Source organism: Gallinula chloropus, assembly GCF_964237585.1.
Source record: "Gallinula chloropus genome assembly, chromosome: 1".
In the NCBI taxonomy this organism is placed as follows: Eukaryota; Metazoa; Chordata; class Aves; order Gruiformes; family Rallidae; genus Gallinula; species Gallinula chloropus.
In genome coordinates this window covers 120606629-120627995 of record NC_140085.1, presented here as the reverse complement: position 1 = coordinate 120627995, position 21367 = coordinate 120606629, and the positions used below count along the sequence as shown (strand labels likewise).

General features: G+C 42.2%; 1 protein-coding gene across 1 annotated transcript in view; it reads right to left on the bottom strand.

Annotated features, from left to right (window-relative positions):
• Positions 1 to 21367, bottom strand: part of EFHC2 (EF-hand domain containing 2) — a gene marked incomplete at its 5' end in the record, with an annotated part of 63028 nt that overhangs the window by 11318 nt on the left and 30343 nt on the right. Inside the window, 5 exons of the mRNA XM_084280018.1 lie at positions 93 to 290; positions 5449 to 5582; positions 10453 to 10649; positions 15717 to 15859; positions 16848 to 17013. Coding sequence (XP_084136144.1) covers positions 93 to 290; positions 5449 to 5582; positions 10453 to 10649; positions 15717 to 15859; positions 16848 to 17013 — 838 coding nt within the window. The remainder of the gene's footprint in view (positions 1 to 92; positions 291 to 5448; positions 5583 to 10452; positions 10650 to 15716; positions 15860 to 16847; positions 17014 to 21367) is intronic.

The following is a 21367-nucleotide window of genomic DNA, read 5'->3' as shown; positions in this document are numbered from 1 at the left end:
ATATATCCTTTGCTCAGCAACAAACAAAAAGTAGGTAGGTTTACAAGCAGAGCTTCCCAAGTAACAGCTCAGGGTAAATAGAGGAAACTCACTTTTCACGGTCCTTGTATACAAACACTGCAGACAGTCGCCCAAAATCATCAAAGTTGTTTTTCTTCAGTTGTTCTTGAGCTACTGCGAGGAGGAAGTGGAGGTCTATTTCATACTCATCTCTTACACGGTAGTGGCGCCCGATAGTCATAATTTCATGTTCTGAAAATGCTCCATCAGTCATACTGACTATCAAGTTTCTGTTCACAAAAACAACAGTTTACATTCGTTTTAAGTAAAGGAGTTAAAAGCAGTTAATAGTCACAAAATTTCAGGGGAAAAAAGGGTTAAAGTGCACTCATTATAAAACACTGCATTTAGAACTTTGAAGAATGTATCCACTTCAAAAGGAAATCCAGTTCTGTTCAGGGAGGTATAATGGGAATTACCTGTACTCTTAAGTTTTTGCAGGATGTGTACATTCCCTCAGTAGCTGGCTGTACATACAAAGTACACACTAATCATGACTGAAGCCTTTTACCGGAGATGCCGTACTGTCACGGAATGTTAGTAGAGATTAATTTTGTTACTGCATTTATCCAACAAGATACTGAATTAACAAGGTATTACCCTGGTTTATTCCTAATTATATTTTGTACTCTGCAGCACATGATTATCTGTAAACAAAAAGCATGCACAGCAACAGCTGCATAGAGAATTAGAAATGGCAGAGGAGAAGTGGGCCAGAAGATCCCAACAGAGAATAAAGTTTTAAACAAGTGTCAAGAAACACTTCACAAAGCATTGTGAAACCTGGCCCTGTTGGGTTGCTTTTGGAGGAAAGCTGGGGGAAAGAAAATAAAACTTGGTCAAGAGTGAAATTAGACACAGCTTGTAATCACAAGCCCTCCTGGCAAGAATGGGAGACAGGAGACAGTAGCAATACCAGTTTATGCTTGGACACTGTCAGCAGAGTCAGATCCCATGTAGGAAGGAGTCTGATCCGCTCTCCCAAGACTGCCTGTGATGTTCAGACAAATCAGCCCAATCCCAGGAATAAGAAATGTTCCTGAGATACATCTGATGGGCCAGTGCTGGCATGAAATGACCAGTCATTCTTGTCAAGAATTTGTTGCTGGTGACAGAGCTGGAGTGATTTTTGGGTAAGCTCCTGAAGGTGCTTGTAGCATATCAGCAAATGGACATGGGCTTTGGAGCGTAAGAAACAGGACTTTAATTAGAGTTCAGTACAATCTCCCTCTGCTTTATATTGCTGGTGGAGGGGAGAAGAAGGAGTAATTTTAAAGCCAATATAGTCTTTGTAGTAGGGGTTTTGCTGCCTTCAATGATTACACAGTTCTTTGTATGTCCTGGATGTTGGCACAACATAAGGGAGGAAGAGAACTAGTAGGGAGGTATGCAAGGAAACCTAGGAGATTTCCTGCTCTCATGGAGAAAAACTGGTCTGAAATGTATGTAACCTGAGCTTTTACACTGCTTGATAAACCTCACTAAGACCAAACTTCACTGTAACTGCTGATGCAAACAGAGATGTACCTTGTGGTACCCTTGAGGGTAATGCATCACTGTGATTATATACTGATCTTTGAAAACAAATAGAATACATTTCTAGAGATGTACAAAGTTCTGATGCAGGGCTCATACTGGTGGCTTGAAAATAGTTACATTCTTGAATGAATCTGATAATGGGCCTCTTAATGTCCAGGTGTCAACTGAAAGCACAGTAACTTAGTACCATTCCCAACTGCAAAGTCTTATCAACACACCTAATTTTTTATGTGCTTGCTCTCAGAGGCCTGTGCAGTCCTGTTTAAATGAAGATTATCTCTTCACAGAGTACCATTGCAGTATTCAAAAAAAGATGCTGAACACTGCAGTGTCTACTTTGATTAAACTGATGCATTTTTCATATTAAATAAATCAGCAAGATCCTTTATTTGCGGCAGCAGGAGACAACTAGAAGGAGAAGACAAGTTGTTGACCTCATTTGAGATTATGCAAACTCAATGGCCAAAACTGGGTCCATCTATCAATATTGGCATTATCTTGTCAGTATTATTATTATTCAACTTACTTAATATTATTATTTATATTGTAACAGCATTGTGAGATCCAGTCAAAACTAGAGCCTCTTTCCTGGAGCCTGCAATACTACTACTGTGAACATGGAAAAGAGGACAATCCTGCCTGAGAAACCTGGCACTCTAAATGCTTGGGCTGTCAAAGCTGAAAGTACGTAGATAACATCACCCATCCGAGTATTTCCACAGACTCAATTTCCACACATGGCACAAACTTTTCCAGTGACCAGATTTTAAAAGTCTTGTATTTTCTCAAGCCAGTCAGTGACAATTAAGGCACCAAAAACCCCCAGATAAAACTATTGTCTCATTTGACAATTAAGGAATATTCTAGTGATGGCTAGTGACACCCAAGATTTGCAAACAGAATTTCATCTAAACTCTTCCAGACAAAAAGAAACAAGCTTCAACAATTGTTCCCCCAGTTTAGTTATCCTTTAGCTTACTTTTTTTTGTTCTAGAAGAAAAGGACAGATTACAATCTGAAATTGGTAGAGAAAGAAGAAATAATAATTAACTGCTTAAAGTAGCTGTTTCTCAAGCTGAATTGAAGATAGGCATCTTGGTTAAACCCACATGGTTCTTTGTATCTAACAGTGAACTGTCTTGCCAGTAGTTTATGAGAAAAAGCAGTCAGGATAGGAACATGTGATGCACAGACATCTAAGTTTTAGGGTGGGTTTTTTCCCTTCTCTTCTTTAACAAAGCTTTCAGTAGTTTTAATGAGCTTAGGGGACAGCTACTGAGTATACCATGTATTTCTTTCCTGGATGGTGTGCTGTAGATTTGGTTTCTGAAAGTAGTTAAAGTAAAACAGGCAATTACAATTCTGTTTCACTACATCGGACTCCTAGGTGTACTTTTAAATGCAGCTCATATAAAACTAAATAGGTAGAAAGGAAGAAATCCGAACAGCCAAATTCAGAACACGGTAAAGCTTTAGCTGTATTTAAGATAAGAGGATTATCATGCTGGTTGAAGCTGTCACACAGATAATTGCCTGTACTAAAAATAATAAATTTTAGTTAGTTATAATGATGAAATGCCATGACAGATTAAAAATTTACAGCAATGGAGACAAGAATATACAAAACTGAAAGAAAAACATATATTCTGTTCACCAGAAAATATCTTTGGCTTCAGAGATGCAAAGAAGTGTCTCATCTTTGTCATTAAAAATGTTTTTCCTTATAAATAAGATGCACAGATAATAAAAAGAAGAGAGGCTTTAGGTTACTGGACATAATGTGAAAGAACAGAAACAAAATCTGCTATCACTATAAAGCAGAGACGCTAAATGTTCCTGAGAGGCAGTATGAAAGCTTCTCTTTAGCCCCGCAGCGGTCTGGCTGCAGGAGGGATGTAGGGCATTAGTAGGTGCTCAGACTGGCCCCAGTGAGCACTGAGGCCAAGGAGACATGTATTGGGATGGTTCCCTTGCTTCCTCTCCCGCTCGTGGAGAGGGCCACTGCATTTTTGTTGCTGGAACCAAGTGCCTCAATACCACGTAACTAGACATGGCGCACTCCATGCCACAGAAGAGCACTGCCGCGATTCGACCGGCCGGGCTGTTCAGAGCTGCACAGAATTATTTACTGTGAGGGTGGTGAGGTACTGGAACAAGATGTACAGAGAAGCTGTGGCTGCCCCCTCCCTGCAAGTGTTTAAGGTCAGGTTGAATGGGGCTTTGGGCAACCTCGTCTAGTGAAGGGTGTTCCTGCTCATGGAAGGGGGCTTGGAACCAGCGGGGGCTTGAGATCCCTTCCAAACCAAACCAATCTGCGATTCCATGAATTACAAGTGCAAAAACCAGGACAACGCCGCGGGAGAGCACTACCCTGAATTGAAACTACCCTGAATTGAACGGCCGGGCTGTTCAGAGCTGCACAGAATGCGACTGTGATCAGATTTACACTCAACTGAGTCTCTCCTTGATAAAATAAAAATTTTTCCCTGGTGGTGCAAAGCACAATCATTCCTCTGAGAAGTGTGCTCCATCAGTTTCATCATGAAAATGGTCTGAAACTTCTACCTGCTCCTAGTCCATGTAAGACAACATAAATTTTTGCAGATGATTATTTCACAATTTGAATTAAAACCACAATAATTTTATTTTAAACAGTTCTTGTGCATATAAATTAAAACCCTTTTTCAAGTACTATAAAGTTTCTCCAGACATACATTAACTCAATTTTCTCTCCTTATTCCCCTAGTAATAACATTTTCCTTCTTGATGAAAATAAGAATCCAAAATCTTGAGTCAAATCTTTTGAGTCAAGTATCCCAGTCTAGAATTATTTTTGATCAAAAGCTGCAAAAAACCTGTGGCCTCTCTACCTTTTACTCCCTTATTTTTCATTTCTGAATACCAGCTTGTTTTCTTTTCTCACTACTTTCACTTTGAATTGCTGGAAGAACCTTTTGCTGACCTATATCTATTCTGAGATATTTCAGAATTAATTTCTGCCTTGATAAACATTCCTATAGGGATGACATTCCACACAATATGCATCTACTTAAATGTTTTAGTTATTATGACAGTTCCTAAATACACATTACCAGTGAGAAAACCAAATGCTTCCAGGTAAAAATCTCCTCCTCTGTTACACATCATTACCTTTACCAGTACCCAACACAGTTCATATGCTCAAGTATTCTGGCCGTGGGATAAAATCAGCCAGCATTTGAGCATGATTTCCTCTTTCACGTATCTATACAGCTGCCTATTGCCATATCTGGAGCATTGCCACAATCCAGATTTTTGCTCCCTCTATCAACGCTGAAGTTGCTATCTAAGCAGGAATTATGGCTCTCACTACTCCTTTACAGTTCTTTTCTAAAGATGCTTAGCATCGCCTCCTATGATATCAATACACCTTGGTTCAATGAAGCCTCTCTTCTTTATCAGTGATTCAAAACTCAAGTAACACTACTTTCAGGAGGCAACTCAAACATTTCTTGCTGGATTTCAAAACTACTAACTAATTTGTTTGACTCTTGGGATAGCCTTTTCTTTATCTTTCAGTGCATACATTACTGCTGATTCATTCTTCTCCACAACACCCTGTGCTCCATAAAAAGCAGACAGATTTTAGTTGTGCTTTTCAGCTTACTTGAAACTATCACATTTATCTTTTTTTTTTGTGGGGCATGGATTCACTTTCCTTCTCACACACCGTCTACGAGTAAATGCAAAACAAATACATGCCATTTGTCAGCCAGCACCTGCAGAAAGGGCTGAGGAACTGCCATGATCTCTGTATTTGGGGGGAATGTGCCTTCATTAAATGTTAAAAACCAAAATCCACTGTCTTACCTGAAACGGTCGTAGTCAATCAGCTTGGTGTGCTCAGGGTCTGTGGCTGCGAACACCTGTCTGATTTCTCGTGAGCGAGGCTCAGCTCTCTCTCTCAGCCTCTGGAGGATGGCACCAACATCAGCCACGGGGAACTTAACAAAGAACAGCAAGACATAGATGAGAGAGAAAGGCACTGTGCACGCACCAGCAAAGAGTTGTCGAGATGCAGGGCAATGCTGAACTGCTAAGTATTATTAGCTTATCCATTTTGAATGCATAAATCAGCACCATGTAAAGTCTGGAGGGAAGCTTGCTACTGAAAAAAAAATGCTGCCTGCTGAGAACATAAAAAGTTAAACAAAACCCATCATCATGCACTCTCAGATAGTTTATTCCAGCTACATGGAAGAACATCCACTTTTGCTTCAAACATTGAATTGTTAAAGCAGGAGCAGAAACATTTGAAGCACAGCACTAAGAGCTTGTTCCTCACTTTATGTTGGTGCATCTCAGTTCTCAAATAATAAAAGTCACCATGTTAAAGCTAAATCTTTTCACCATTGTCTCAGATGAACTGTTCAGCAGATACTCTCATTCATATTATACTGAGTATGATGTTCTACGTACTCAGAATTAGGCTGGAAATTTGTTAGGAACCAATTTTTCCTGTCATGTTAGAAGAATGTTTATTTCTTCTAAATATAGGCCATTAAAATAAAAGTAAATTTACATAAACAGAACTAGAGCACTTAAGCTTCCTCCCTTCATTCCGGTTGTTGTGCTACAGCTCTACTAAATATTTGCAAAACCCATTTTTAACATAAAACATCTACGTGTTTAGTCATTAAATAGGGGTTGAGTATCTGATATGCCTTTACATCTGTCGTGCTCTACCTATCTTATCTGAACATCATTTTCTCCCATTTCTTCCAGTAAGCAATGTTATTTTAATTAGCAGGTATTTGAAATTTGGTGTGACTGGTATTAAGGACCTAATAACAAGAAAGATTGGGCCTCATTCTAAATGATGCTGAAGTTTGTCTACAGCATTGTATCAGTCCAAAGGAATAAAAAAGGGTACTTAAAGTCCCTATGACACTGACAGACCAGTATAACAGGATCCAAGTTTAATAAATACATCAGTGGTTGCAGGTAACATGCACAGGTTTAGAGAAAACTGTTGCTGCATATGCCAAAACTGGTCCAGGTGCAACCCTGGCATGCAGCACTACACAAGGCAGTGGTGTGGAGCAGCTGGACCAGCAACCAAAATGTTTTAGAGACAGCAACTTTCTCAGTCCTCTCCCCAAGCTGTTACTGTGTCATAAACACACAGCTTGTTTGAAAAAGCAAGGAACAGAGACTGAGAAAGACTGGGCAGGAGCAATCAATCAGCAGACTATTTAAAGATGGACAAAGTGTTCCGTCTATTTAAAAACCTGCCTTCTATACATTATCAAAACAGTTATTTTTTACATCTTCTTTTCTAACCACATATTCCAAACACCTACATAGACATCGAGTCTCTGAGCAGCATGGCAATAGCTAACTGCTTTCCCTGCTTCTCACGTAACTGCTGACATGCTCTAGTCACTATCTAGTTTGGCTTGATTGTCTTGCCTAAGCCAGAGTTTATTACGTTGTATTCAATGGAAGTAAAATCAACCTCCATGTTTGTGCTGCAGAAGACTATGAAGGTTGAACATTGAGACTGTTTCAGAGATGACAAATTCATTTCCAAGGAGGCTTAGTGATGCCTTGCTTGAAAGAGTCCTCCTCAAGCCTGGACAATATTGTCCTGGACTGTGCTGCTTTGCAAGCAATTTTTCTCATCCTAAATATATTTTTCTCCTCAAATGGTAAAAAGAAGCTAACGGTGTTGAAAAGTTTTGAGAATTAGATCCTTAAAGTTACTTTCAGTACAGGTGGCAATTAAAATTACAAGCCAATCATTTTTCTCTCCCCATAACTCAAAACCAATATAATACATACAATTTTGAAACAGAAAATTAAAACTTTCCAAATATATCATATGGTGTCAAGCAAATGTTTCAACAATAAGAAAATCTAACCTGCACTGTGATTACCAAATCAAAATTTCATCTAAATTAATATATGCCTATAGAAATGTGGTCCAAATAGCATTTTCCAGAAGAAAAATATTCCATTTCTTTCACCAATTATCAAAAACCATACCAATGTGTTCTGCTGAAAGGAAACCTCTGTCTATTCAGAAGAAAAATTATTTATGTTCTTATTTTAGAAACAACTGACAAGTAGTCATCTTAAAATTGTTTTCCCTTCTTTAAACCATCTTCTATCTCTGCTCTTCTTTAATGATTGCTGAAGTTCTAGTAATTTGAGTATGTAATTCCCTGATGAACTGAGGCAAATGAGAGGTGTCCTTACTTCTGGAGCTCTATTGAAAGGATGTGAATAAAACATCCATCATTGGGAGAACAAACCTTTTCTTCTACCAGCTGTTTTGAAATCTTAACTCCACAAAGAACATTTCAAAATTCACTTTACTGAAATATTTCTAGTGTCGTTTCTTCCCATTTTGCAGATTTTATTTTGATAGTACACAGTCATTCGGTCTGTAAAACTAAGAACTCATCTGCTCGATCCAAGATAATCAACACAAACAGCGATTCCAAAGAACATTCACAATCTAATGATGTGCTCTGCATTTTGGAGAACAGCTTTGGGTTTTATTCTACCAGGAGCAGAAACAGTCCAGCACTAAGAAAACCATAATGTATATAGGTTTGCATTTTACTGCTTAAAGCATTTAGCAGTCGTAGCGTTTTTACACCAACAAGCATTTTGCAGACCTTCCTCATTATTCCCGGGGAAGGCAGGTGGTGCTAACTCCACGTTAATGGACACAGAAATCACACCGTTCTGCTATTTGCATCTGAGTGAGAACAGCACGTGCGGCCCAGAGGCAGCGCAGGGTCAGGTTGCATCTGCCGCTGCCTCAGCAGCACCGCGGCGTCGAGACTCACAGTCCCCAAGGCTGCACCGGGGCTGCTGGCGTCTTGGGAGTCCCGCAGGTTCCCTCACTTGGGTGAGCCAGCAGACAGGGAACCTTCTTTCTCCCTTCTCCAGCCACAACAGTTCTGGACAAAAGGGGAGAGGACAGTATATTGTACCTTGATAGCCCCTTGCTGTTATTTTCCTTAGGGTACTCCTTAGAAGTCAAGGCAAAAGGGTAGCTCTGGGGAAGGGCTCCCAAAGGCATGATTCATGCTGCCACCCCACCATGAACCACAAAACATACATGCTCCCCCCAGGGCCCTCACAGCACAGCCTTGTCCACAGGCTGACGTACAAGAGCACCCTGTGACAAGCAATCCAGAAGGGGGACCGGGGTGCAGAACTGCCCTGGCTGCAGAGCTGATGCCTTCTCACAACACGTCTCAGAGGGCCTGGCTTAAAGCTGCACAGAACAGGAGTTTCCAAGTCCACCAGGGCACATTTACTCAAGTATTGCAGCACAGACTTTATTGTAAAAAAACCCCAAAAGCCAGTAAAATGCATTCCTTACCAAACCAACATAAAATCCCACAAAATGCTCTGTGACTATTCTGTGGTTCTCCATCTCTGTATCCTATCTTTTTTGACCTCTGCAACAATTGCTATGGGACAATCAATCTCCTCCTGCTGGGTATGTTTCTGGCTTTGGCAAATGCGGGTTTCTTTACCAGCCGTTTGTGTTACGACTAGTAGCACACAGCAGAAGCACCCCAGCTGTTTATTGTTGCTCTCCGCTCTGAAGGAAACACCAAAAGACACTGAAACAGTACAAACTACAAGCTTGAATTACTGATGGGGATATGAATGTCTAATCTTAGAATCATAGAATGGTCTGGGTTGGAAGGGACCCCAAGGGCCATATAGTTCCACCCCCCCTGCCACAGGCAGGGCCACCAACCTCCAGGCCTGGATCTACACAAGGTTGCCCAGAGCCCACTCCAACCTGGCCTTGAACACTTCCAGGGACGGGGCAGCCACCACCTCTCTGGGCAGCCTGTTCCAGCACCTCACCACTCTCTCTGTAAAGAACTTCCCCCTAGTAGCTAATTTAAACCTTCCTTCCTTTAGCTTTAATCCGTTCCCCTTTGTCCTGCCATTGCCTGTCCTTTTATAAAGTTGATTCCCCTCCTGTTTGTATGCTCCCTTCAGGTACTGGAAGGCTGCAATGAGGTCCCCCCACAGCCTTCTCTTCTCCAGGCTGAACAAGCTCCTTCAGCCTCTCTTCCTAGGGGAGGTGCTCCAGCCCTCTAACCATATATTTTGGCAGATAAATAGATACAAACCCAAAAAGTGAAATCAGGGAATGAAACATCCTCATCAGTAAGACCCTAAATTGGATGTGCCTACATCCTGAGTACCGTGCACTGTTCCAGCCTCCACATCTCACGGTTGCCTTGCAAGGAAAGAGTAAAAAGGATGAGACTCAACTGGATAGGATTAGGCTGAGAGGGAAGAATGTGTGAGATTTACAAGACGAAGGCAGTGCATAAAGTGAATGAGGGTCTTCACCAAGCCCCAGAACACTAGAAGTGGTAGTGAAACTAGTGCAAAGTTGGTTTAAAACAAATACAAGATACTTGCTTCTATTGTCATATAATGTTTTATATAGCAGGGAATGAACTTTTCCACTTGTTGCCACAGAATGCTGTGGAAGTAGACAGTGTCTGTACGTTCAACAAGGGTTAGATCAATTCAGGGCCAAGAGGTCCATAACCAGTCTCAAGAATGAATAAGCTGGGATATACCTTCTAGAAACCCCTAATACGGTAAGAGTTGGTGCTGATAAAGTAACAGGAAAATGGACAGTAAAGAGTGACCAGACTTTCATGCACTCCCTAGATAGCATGTTCTAAATCCATTGCCAGAAAAATAGCACTGGGCTGTGAGCTTTGGGTGAACAGACTAGGTATAAATAATTCTGAAAAATATACAGATAAGATACAGTCCTTAAAGATAATAGAAAATAACAAGAGTCTGCTTCACCTCATTTGCATGCTTCTCCATGTAGTTGAACGTGTACTCATCAGCATCCACCAAAAGAAAGTTGTGACCATGGAAACAAAGTCTGGCTCCAACAAACAGATTCTGTGCCTGGAAGTATTCAGATGGTTCACTCTTAAAGAGCTCCTGCCCGGGCTTCTTAATGCGACCTCTTCCCAAGAACTTCCCACCAAGTATCCCTATGAGAATAGAATTGTAAATAATTAATTGTGGGTTCACTTAGAGAAAAGAAAAAAAAAAGTAGAAAAAGGAAACCCAAAAGACACCCCAAAACAGCTGTTTTGTAATTAAATAGATTTCATCCTTGAGCTTCTTGTCTGGTAAATACTCTCCCTCTCTAAAAGAACTGTCTCTGCCAGTGACCACAGCAACAGTTACATTGTGCATATTCTGTGACATGTCTCATTTGAATGCCTGCCAAACACCTTCCCTTTTTTTCTTTTCTTTAAAATGGGACAGAAATGTGCCTCTTCAAATCGTTCCCATAACCCGGCTGCCAGCCTTGGGACTGACCCTTGAGAAACGCAAGATGCAGGCAATTATCCTTGAACTGTTAAAGCAGGAAAAAAAAGGAGAAAAGAAAAAAAAGCAAGACTTAGGATAGCACAATCCTATGAAGAGCACGAATTCCGATGCACTGTAATTCTAACTTGTTCTTAAGGGCTTTTGAATGTTAAAAAAAAAGTAGGAGTGACATGACACTGCCTTCCATACACTGTTCTGCCAGTGCCATTTAATTGCAGTCTGTAATTTCCTCTACAAGCTGGGTATGTCACATTATTTCTCTGCACATTATAATGATTTTATTTGTGCCCCTGGAAACTGCACACAGTACTTAAGGGTATGTAACATACCAAAAGGAACAGTTTGCTCTCCAGTAATATCTTCTGGTGCACCACAAGCCTACCTTGCATGTACTAAGCTTTCTAGAAAACATTCTGCCACGTGTTTAGTTTCATCAGGGTATATGCCCTACAACAACTCTGGAGTGCCTGGGTTTCGTTTCCCATTTGTACATGAGCTCCTGAGCTAAAAGGCAGAAAGCATACTCTAGAAACATTTAATGATGTCTTACATATTAGGTAGTGATGGAAGTCCAATAAAAGACTGATGAACAGTGTAATAAAATGCCCTTTATAGTCAAAATCATAAGTGAAATGTGAAACTCAAACTGCTTGTTAATCCAGAGCTTGGATCAGATGTCTGTCTTAATTGCTTTACTAGCACCATAAAAGGAAAAGACAAGAAATACACAATGATAATGGTCAGGTCAAATCACTAAAGTAACTCTGATCTTAAGGCATTCTTTTTCACCTAGCTATTAAAACAAATATGAAAATTTTAGGTTATATAATGCTGGCAACTGTTTGTAACATTTAAACAGAACTAGTCTCTCTAAGATTGGAATTTCATTCTTGTCTCTGTACTTCCCTGCAATTGTGCACTTGGATTAGAAACTTCCCTTAATATCTCTGGCCCAGGATCGTTTTTTAAATGCTAGGAGTTAGTACATTTCATGTGGTATAAAGAAAAACAACCAAAAGTATCTCATTAGCTCAGATTTTACACTGAAACCTGATGAGAAATTTTGATGGAAATCTACAAGAGCCAGGCTCAAAGCACAAAATAAACACCATAACCAAAGACTCATTTCCATTAGTATCAGATCAGACTTTGCAGGTGTTTGTACAGCTGTTGGCTTGGTCTTACACTGAGTAAAAAAGTTCTGATCTTCTACATGGGGAGCCAAAGTTCTCATGCTTTGACCCCCATCTCAACAAGTGCTTCAAGATGTCCAGCCCTGTGCATTTCAAATACAGTTTCACAGTGTTACTGTTAGTGTTAAGTACTTCTCAGCAACCTTCAGGTTGCTGGACTGAGAAAAGTGAGAGCAATTACTTCCATCTTAGGACTGAGATTTGTATCTCTCAGATCTGAGATTTGGATTTTTACTTGCTAAGATGTATCAATTAATACAAATAAAAAGGCAAAAATAACTCTGTGAACTTGTGAACAAAAGGGATTGTCAAGTTGTTATTTTGGAACCCATTTACTGGTTTAACTCATCCCCTCTCTAAGATGTGCTCAACCTTACTCTTCCCTCACCCCATCCACTTCTCACAAGCAAAGGTCCCTCTCATTCCCATTCTGCGTGCCTTACTCCTTTTTTTCTAGCTGCTTGTAACTGACCTCTGCAAAGCCTTCTCATTCTCAACCTTGAAGAAACATGTTCATCTTTCCTTCAGTTATGACTGAAATGAGGGAAAGTGAAAGAGAGAAGAGTAGGAGAAAGAAAAGAAGGAAAGAGGGAACAAACCACCTCCTCTAGCCCCAGGCCTCTTTCCAAATCTACCTCACCTCCCTCTTCTCCCCCCACCTTCCCATCCCTACTTCTTATCCTGTCTCTTCAAGGCTGTTCTCACTAAACTCTCCAATGGCCAATTCTTAGCCACATTCTTCACCTTTCTACTACATCTGGAACTCAGCTACTCCATCCACTTTAACATCCCAGGAAAGTTAAAAATCCATTTACAGATGGATTTTTACGTGCCTTTCATACACATCTTAAAGCCTTTGTTATTGCTGGTGTGCAAGCTTGCCCACTTGTTGCTTTACATTTTGTTTGACTAGTGCTGTTCCGTGGGCTCCCGGCTGCAACCCCAGAATATATTCTCATTCCCAAGTAAAAGGAAGACAGGGAGCAATCACTGGCCTGGCACCTATGCTGTTGGGAGCTTGACCAACTGACCACATCTGCACTGCACAGTGTGTGGCTCTGGCTCTGCTCTGGTGATATGTGATACATCTGGGGTCTTAAAGCACAGCTATTATTTTTGTGTGCTCCAACTGTTTGAAGGCATGCGAGGGCTGTGCTGCAGTCCAACAGAGCAGTGTTTTACAGCATAAAACTGGGGGCACATACCACAGCCTCTGGTTGTGACAGAAGGACCTGAATGTTTGAGTGTGAAAAAAATTTTGAGTGGGATAGTGCTAGATGAATGATAAGAGTGGAGCAAGCCAAACCTGGTTTGGCCTTGTCTTTAATGCCTTAAAGGGGAGTTTCCTGGAGTTCAGCGTCCTTCAGGAGGGTCTCCAGGCCCTCTGGGGCCTTGTCTACTTGGAATGGTGCAAAGGAGAACCAGGAATGACCAAGCAGGCAATACTTACATTTCAGGTCCAAGATTCAAACTGCTCCCCAGACTTATTTAACACAACTCTGTGGCTGCACCCTTAGCATCCTTCATGTCTCCAGACATACAGAATGCCAAACACATCATTCGCTAGTGGAGAATTGAGTTGCTCTTGAGCCTCACAGTAGCATTACATAATAATTATACACATCAGTGTACATATTTTTAGCTGTCATAAAAGAAGTTGCATAAATTCTAGGCCACTGAATGGCAGGAAACTACTAAAACAACAATGACAGGACACTGCTGCCATAAGAGGTGCTAAATCTTGATGTTGCAGTGGAGCAAGGCTAAAAGGGAATGCTCATGGACCTTGGCAGGCTACACATTTTCAAACCTTTTCTCAAGGAGCTGCTTGTATTTTAGCTGGGGCATTTGTTCTGTAGTTGGATACAAGCAGAGATGCCATTAGAAGGTCTTTGCATTGAAAAGGCTCAGACCTTCCCAAAAACCTATTCATGTGCAGGGCACTGAAAATGACTTAGTAGCACCGCTGGCACAGAAAGAGTTCTCTGGGAATACAAAATGATACAGGTATTCAGCACACCTTTGTTTTTTATAGATGTGGTATTCATCATAGCTCTGAGAAGGATTGACATCAGAAGCTATTTTCAGTAAAGGCTTAAGTCTAAGGTTGCAAGAACTCTTAGTCCTTAACTGTAAGCTGAGTAACTGGACCTCAGAAACTCAACTGCTGGCACCAGAGCCTGAATCAGAGGGGAGTGAACACTCCTCGCTAGGATGGTGTTTGCTCCAGACAGTGAGCTGGGGGTACCAAACAGGTTAGTACTGGGCACATCGTTATTACTGGTCACCGTTGCTGGGCATACCTGAAATGCCACACTAAGGTGCTCTGTGCCAAGAGCCTGACATAGGGCAATTCACACAGTATCAAAAGAGGTGGTCAAGAGGTTCCACAAGAGCCTAACTTGGCCACCATGGAAACCTGCTAGGGCTCTTTTCCCCTGGCTTTGAGAGAATGTGATTTTCCCATTATTTTTCCTCTCGATGGTTTTATCAGGGGCTGACAGAGGCTTTTAAGAGTCAGTCTTTTGACTGCACATGTTGTGAGGTGCCAGAGCATTTCTGGATGTTAACTGTTCTGAAACTGTTGATGCAGATGTTTTGTGGCCTTCACAGAAATGCTTTAATTTCTTCCCCAGGGACATGCTTAGCCAAGGTTTCCCTATCTCTCTGAGTTACAGAATTGCTCCTTGACATCCTTCCCACTGTTGTGTCCTTCCACCCATATGCAAGGCACACCAAGGAAATAAGAAGATGCTTGAAAATCACAAAACCTTTCTTATCCTCAGTTGGAGGCAACCTACAATAGACAACAGTAGTGAAAAGGTCACAGCACTGGGGGACCACACTCCAGCAATAGGATAAATCTGATCAAGCGACTGAGAAGTAACAAATCATTCGTCACAAACACTGGTGGGCTGGCTCTTGAAATCCAGTTCGGTATTACACACCAACACACACATGCAGGCACTAGCACAGGGCCATCTTCACTCTTCATACACTCAGCACCACGTGAAGAAGTACGTGAAAAAATACCACAGCTGTTCTGCTTTCATGAGCTGCTTCTACACAACGGATGCTACACAGCCATTGTAACACCATAACACAGCCTTGCAAAGCAAAGGTTTTACTCCTTCGCTCTTGGTGCCTGACATTTCCTGTCCCTATTTATCATCAGTTACAATACAGTTCCTGTTATTTTATCCACAACAAAAGCAAATGTTTAAAGGCCAGATTTGTAAATTAAAATGTAATAAAAATCCTAGTGCATTAAACTTCCAGTTCCCAAAGGATATGGTGAAGTACTGTCATGCAATGAGCAGTGTTATCCTGAGTGATGAAGATTATAAATTGCTATGACATAAAGCTATGCAAGATAATGCAGTAGACCTGCTGATGTAATTCCCACCGCATTTGAAAACCCACATCCCTGCTTCTGCTAGTGCTGAGTCTGGCCAAAATGTTTACTGTAAACTCTAATCAAATGAGCAAGGCAACTGGGACTGACTGCAAGACTTTACTACATCTCACCTGTGTTTCGTTCTGCATGTTCAAAAACTGAGATGGTGTCATCACTCAGGAAGTAGGAAATAATGAATTTCCGGTCCTTGTCAACAGGATTATCTGAGATGAGTTTTGCAACAAAGCTCAGTATGTTACTTTCCATGCCACTTCTAAAAAAGCAAAAGAAGAGGTAAGAAAATAAAAAACAAAGCATGAGACAAGTTTTCATCAGTGAAAGATGCATTCTCCTGAGTTTTGTAACATACATTAATTGTGTTATTCCTGGACCAGGAAGGGAAATAGCATAAGATTCCTTACTTTGTCAAAAACCATTTTCAGCTTAAATTAACAGAACCAGCTAGAGTCAGCCAGATAGAAAGGAATAATTTTCAGGGGAAAATTACTTCTCTGCCACAGGTCTGGAATGAATTTGCATTCAAATTCAGCTGCAAATCAAGCTCCAAGTTTCTTTCCAGAAAATTTATAAAGGAAAACCACATTTAGGTATGTATATTTTCAAATCAAATTCTGAATAGTAATACATATTAGGATTATGCCCACAAAATCAAATCCAACAAATGATCTTACAGTTGGGTATTTGTTAAGTGACTTATTTTCAGTACCACTACCAACACATTCCCAAGTCTTTTTCTAATAGCTTTCTTCTTTTATGGAGGTTCTGCAGGTGAATCTCTAGCATGTAGATTTGCTTTCCCCTTGCACTTCAGTAACCACTGGCAGACAGACCATTTCATCATGGAAAAATGAAGGGTTAATGCTTTAATTGCATGAAATTCAGTAGACCAAAAGAAAGTGAATGCCAGAAAGTCAAACAGAAGAACAAATCAGTGTTGGACTGTTGAAGCATATACAATTCTGGGCTAATTTTGACTTCCATCAAACTCTCATTGAAAACAGCAGAAGGGAAGGTGGTAGGAGAAGGGAGGGTCAGAATATTTGCCTTCTCAAAAGAGAAATTTTGCTGAGTGTGGAGAAAAATGGAGCACCATGTTACTAAACCAGTCCTCATGCACCTGTCTCCTAAAAGTCTGATGCGCTGCATATTTTGCCCAAGAAAGTTACATCCCTACTTAACATTTATCTCCTTCACAAAAAGACACACTTTAAAAACGTTGAAATTATTTTTCACTGAAATACCTGTCTTTCTCCATGAATTTCTTGAAATCTTTCTGGGGAGGCTTGAGAAGCAGACCCATACAAGAGCACAGAGAATCCTCTTCAGAACCAAATCCATTATAAGGAGGAAATATTTTTTCTGGTTTTGGAGGTGGTGGAGCCTTATATTGAACTGGGGTGAAATCCTCTACAACAAAGACAGCAAGACTTACTTATTACTGTTCTGATGAAGGCATTTTACTAAGGATTTAAACTTTCAATATGAATACTTATTAGCCTATTTCTGTAACAGAGCAGTGATTAAAGTCAAGCCAGGATCCCTCCTACTGTTACATGCTAGAAAAAGACTCCATAGAAGCCAGCAGTGAATTTATTGTTTCTTTAGACATTTCAGGATTTCATCTATAATCTTAAAATATTTGACAAATATCATTAAGATACACAGGCAAAGGGAAAGACAAATATAGTTTCAAAATGGGATAAAATAATAAAATAACAATTCTAAATTAATTTTTCAGTTTTATCCTTTGAGACAACATGATTAAGTAAATACTTGGCTTATGAGTTTCCTGCCCTCTGTTTTTCGCTAGAGGAAAATAAACACAAAAATAAATACAATTTTATTCATTATTTAAATCATACATATATGAGAGGAATGTGGTACATTGAAGCCAATAGCTTCAGTCCATATCTCACTTTATCCAGAGTTTCAGAAGCTTGTTTTTACCCATTTTCCCCAGCCTCCTGTCTTTCATTGCAGCGCTCGATGGTCCTGACTCTCCCAGCTATACAGCAGGAGCTCCCTGGACTCAGCAGAGACATGTCTGTTCAGGGACCTGTGCTAACGTGCCATAGGGGTTGCTCCCAAAAGCTCTGCTGCCCTATGGTCCCTCCTTACTGCTCTCTTGGTGAAAATCTTGCTGTACCCTTTGGGCCCTTGTTGCTTCCCCGCACTGCTCTTTTGCTGAAGCACAGCCTCCAGCTGCCACTGGGTTTCACATAAAACTTTAACAGAGTAATACAGTCTGCTAGTTAAGTAAGGCCAATGGAAAATGGAAAAGGTGAGAAGAAAAGAGCAACTTGTATATGGGAGAAAGTCAACACGCATGCGCAAGGCAAATGAAGACATTAATCACAGGAACAAGGGATAATTCAGGTTGGTCAGGACCTCAGAAGGTCTCTAGCATGGTCTGCTGCTCAGGATAGGGTGATCCCCAGGCCAGACCAGGCTGCCCAGGGCTGTGTCCAGCTGGGGCTTGACACCTCCCAGGATGGACACTGCAAAGCCTGCCCTAGCAGCCTGCCACAGGGAGGAAAGTTTTTCCTGATATTCAACTCAGCCTCTTGTTTCCCCTTGTGTGTCCTCCCACTGTGTATCCCTGTGAAGAATCAGGCTGCTTGGTCTCATCAACCTCCCTGAGGGTTGGTGGGGTGCATGCAGGCACTTGGACCACTTCCTAGGCTGAGCAAGGCCTGCTCCCCAAAGCACTCCTCAGCCATTACCATCCTGGGGCCTCCCCTGAACTTGCACTGGCCTTCCCATGTCTCTCCTCCCCTGGCAGATCTGAAAGGGGACACAGTACCTCAATGAAGTCTAACAAGTGCTGAGCAGAGGGGGATAGTCACTGTCCTTGATTTTTGGACAGGCTATGGCTAGCCCTCTTTGCTGTGGTCCCAAGTCCAGTTTGCTTCTCCCCACCAACCTGCAAGGCCCCTCCCACACTGATACAGGTGCAATAAGGTCAGAGCGAACTGCAGTTCAACTGGTGCAGCACTGCCTGCATGATGCCACATCACCTCTGCATCTGGGTGGGCTGGAAATGCTGCCCTGAAGAATGGAGAGCTGGCTTGGTGTACTGGGTTTGCATGGCAAGGTTTTAGAGGTGGGTGGCTACAGGGAAGCCTTCTGCAATAAGTTGCTAGAAGCTTCCCCTATGTCCAACAGCCAATGCCAGATTGCTCATAGATGGACCTGCAGCTGGCCAAGGCTGAGTCCATCAGCAGTGGTGCTAGCGCCTCTGGGATAGCATAGTTAAGAAAGGGGGGGGAAAAACCCAAAACCATGAGCATTTTTTACAGCCAGAGAGGAGTGAGAGATGTGAGAGGGGCAGCTCTGCAGACACCAGTATCAGTGAAGAAGGAGCAGATACTCCCCTGCAGCCCATGAAGGACCCCATGCTGGAGCAGGTGGATGCACCCAAAGGATACTGTGACCCCATGGGAAGCCTGCGCTGGAGCAGTCTCCTGGCAGGACCTTCAGCCGAGGAAGAATGGAGGGGTAGGGAGAGCTGTTTAAAGATCTTATTTTATATCTCATTACACTACTCTGTTTTCCTTGGTATTAAATTAATTTTTCTAAGTCAAGACTGTTTTGCCTGTGATTGTAATTAGTGAGTGTCTCTCACCCACGAGCCTTTTGTTGTATTTTCTCTCTCCTTTCCAGTTAAAGAGGGAAGTGATAGGGCAGTTTTGGTGGGTACCTGGCCTCCAGACTCAACCCAATGCACTAGGCTAGGAAATGAAAGACAAACACATGAGGCAAACTGGTTAAATGTCCAGTGTATAGAAGTGGACTCCATGAAATAAAGGTCTTTTTTCTTTAAAACTCAACTCTTCTACCCAGAACCAAGGAGAGATGAATAACCTAGACTCGTACCACAGGTTTCAGTGCAGATAGAGGGAAATGACAAAACTGCTGTCACTTGGAACATTTTCTGAATTGTTTTGTGATTAAAATGTTTTAAACATGGTTATATGCAAAGATCAAGGCAACATATTCTCTCGAAATTGGACTCTCCTAACAGCAGTATGAAGTGGAAAAATATAGAAGGCATTCAGATGTCCAAGTTTTTCTTTAACTTAAAGAAACAATGAAGTGTGCCTTGGCCTTTACCTCTTAAAAGAATATGGTCTGACTTACAGAACTAACACCTCTGCCTGAATCAGGCACGGGAGGGGCCTGTAAAACCACACCAGCATTGTCCTCCGTAAAAACTACCTGTGCCTTTCCTGTGATTCAGAAATAAAAAGCCAAGCCTGCACCCAAAATAAGGCTGATTAGAACTTCCCAAGCAATCTTCAGGATGAGAGAGCAAGTGCAGCCAAAAATACTGCATCCTCGGTACCACCCGCGATAAAAATGCCTCTCCAGACATTTTCGGTGTCCCGTGCTATGCAACTGACGGGTGCAATTCTTCTTGCAGGGAAGGGGGAGCGTGCAAACCGGGGCCTTGTGGAGACAGAACGACCCCTCTCCCCCCAACACACAGAGAGAGACACCACCCGTCCCTCCCAGGTGTGACTGAAGGAGCCGCGCGCCGCTCCCGCCGCGGGGAGCGGGCGGTTCCCGCGCTCCCACAGCGCCACCTGGTGCCCCCGCGGCAGGGCCGGCCCCGCTCGCTCGCCGCCCGCCCGCCCGGCGCTCAGGCCCGAACCCGGGCGCTTCTCGTTGCGGGCGGTTTGTAAACCCCAACGCTAATTGTTACTGTGGAGTTAATCTGCGCTAATGTTTCTCTCCCGCAAAAGCCGGTGGCTCGTAACCGCGTATTTTAGCAGAAACAAGCTTCCTTCTTTTTGCGCGGCCCGCAAGCAACGCGCTGCCCGGCAGGAGGTTGGGGGAGCCGGGGGTTCCGCTGGGCCGCCGGGCGCGGAGGACAAGCTCGAGGGCTTACACGCAGTGCCGCAGCGTCTGCTCACTGACACTCACCCGCCAGGCCCTGATTAAGAGATCCTAAAGCACGTCCCTTCGTGTGCACCTCAGCACATAGGGATGAAGGTTAGGTTTAAAAGCTAAAAGGAAGCTCCAAAGTAAGAGGAATATTGTGTTAGCCCCAGAGAGCACACTAAATCCCTCATAACCCAAGCTTGGGGTAAACAAAATTTGATGAGAAGCTCAGTGCTTTGGTTCCCATCCTTTCCCCCACATCAAATGACCTCACTTCATTGAGATACACTGAAGAGAGCAATGCAGGAGTCCAGCCACCTCGTGCCACCTACAGTTTCCAGGATTTTACAGGATTATGAATTCAGATTCTCTCCTGTGAACGAGGAAATTCAGAAAGAAATTGCCATGGAGAAATACACTTTGCCAAATTAGTTAAAAACTCATTTCTACAACTTCTGAACAGACCCCTCGGTGCAGTAGACTAACAGCCATACCCAAGCTCAGAAATCATTTCGTCTCTGCTCTGCCACACGCCATTAGGGTAGTAGAATCATACGGACAAGTTGCATTTCCCCAGAAAACATACTCCTTCCAAGGTTAGCCTTGTTTCTTAAGAAAATTACCTCTGTCCAGTCTGGAAAAGAAATCAATGCTCTTTTCTTCCAGGCTGTAACATTTTCAGTGTGAATTTACCGTGGGGAGAGGGTAAAATGAAATCCAGCATTACAAATTTCTACTTCCAGAAAGAACAGCTCAGATATTTTCCCCTTGGACAGTTTCACCCCTTGTTATTGTCTCAACTGATGCCCAGCGGGAGATAGGCTGGCACTAGGGGCTTTATTTCACCCAGTCTATCAAACATGTATCACATACTGCT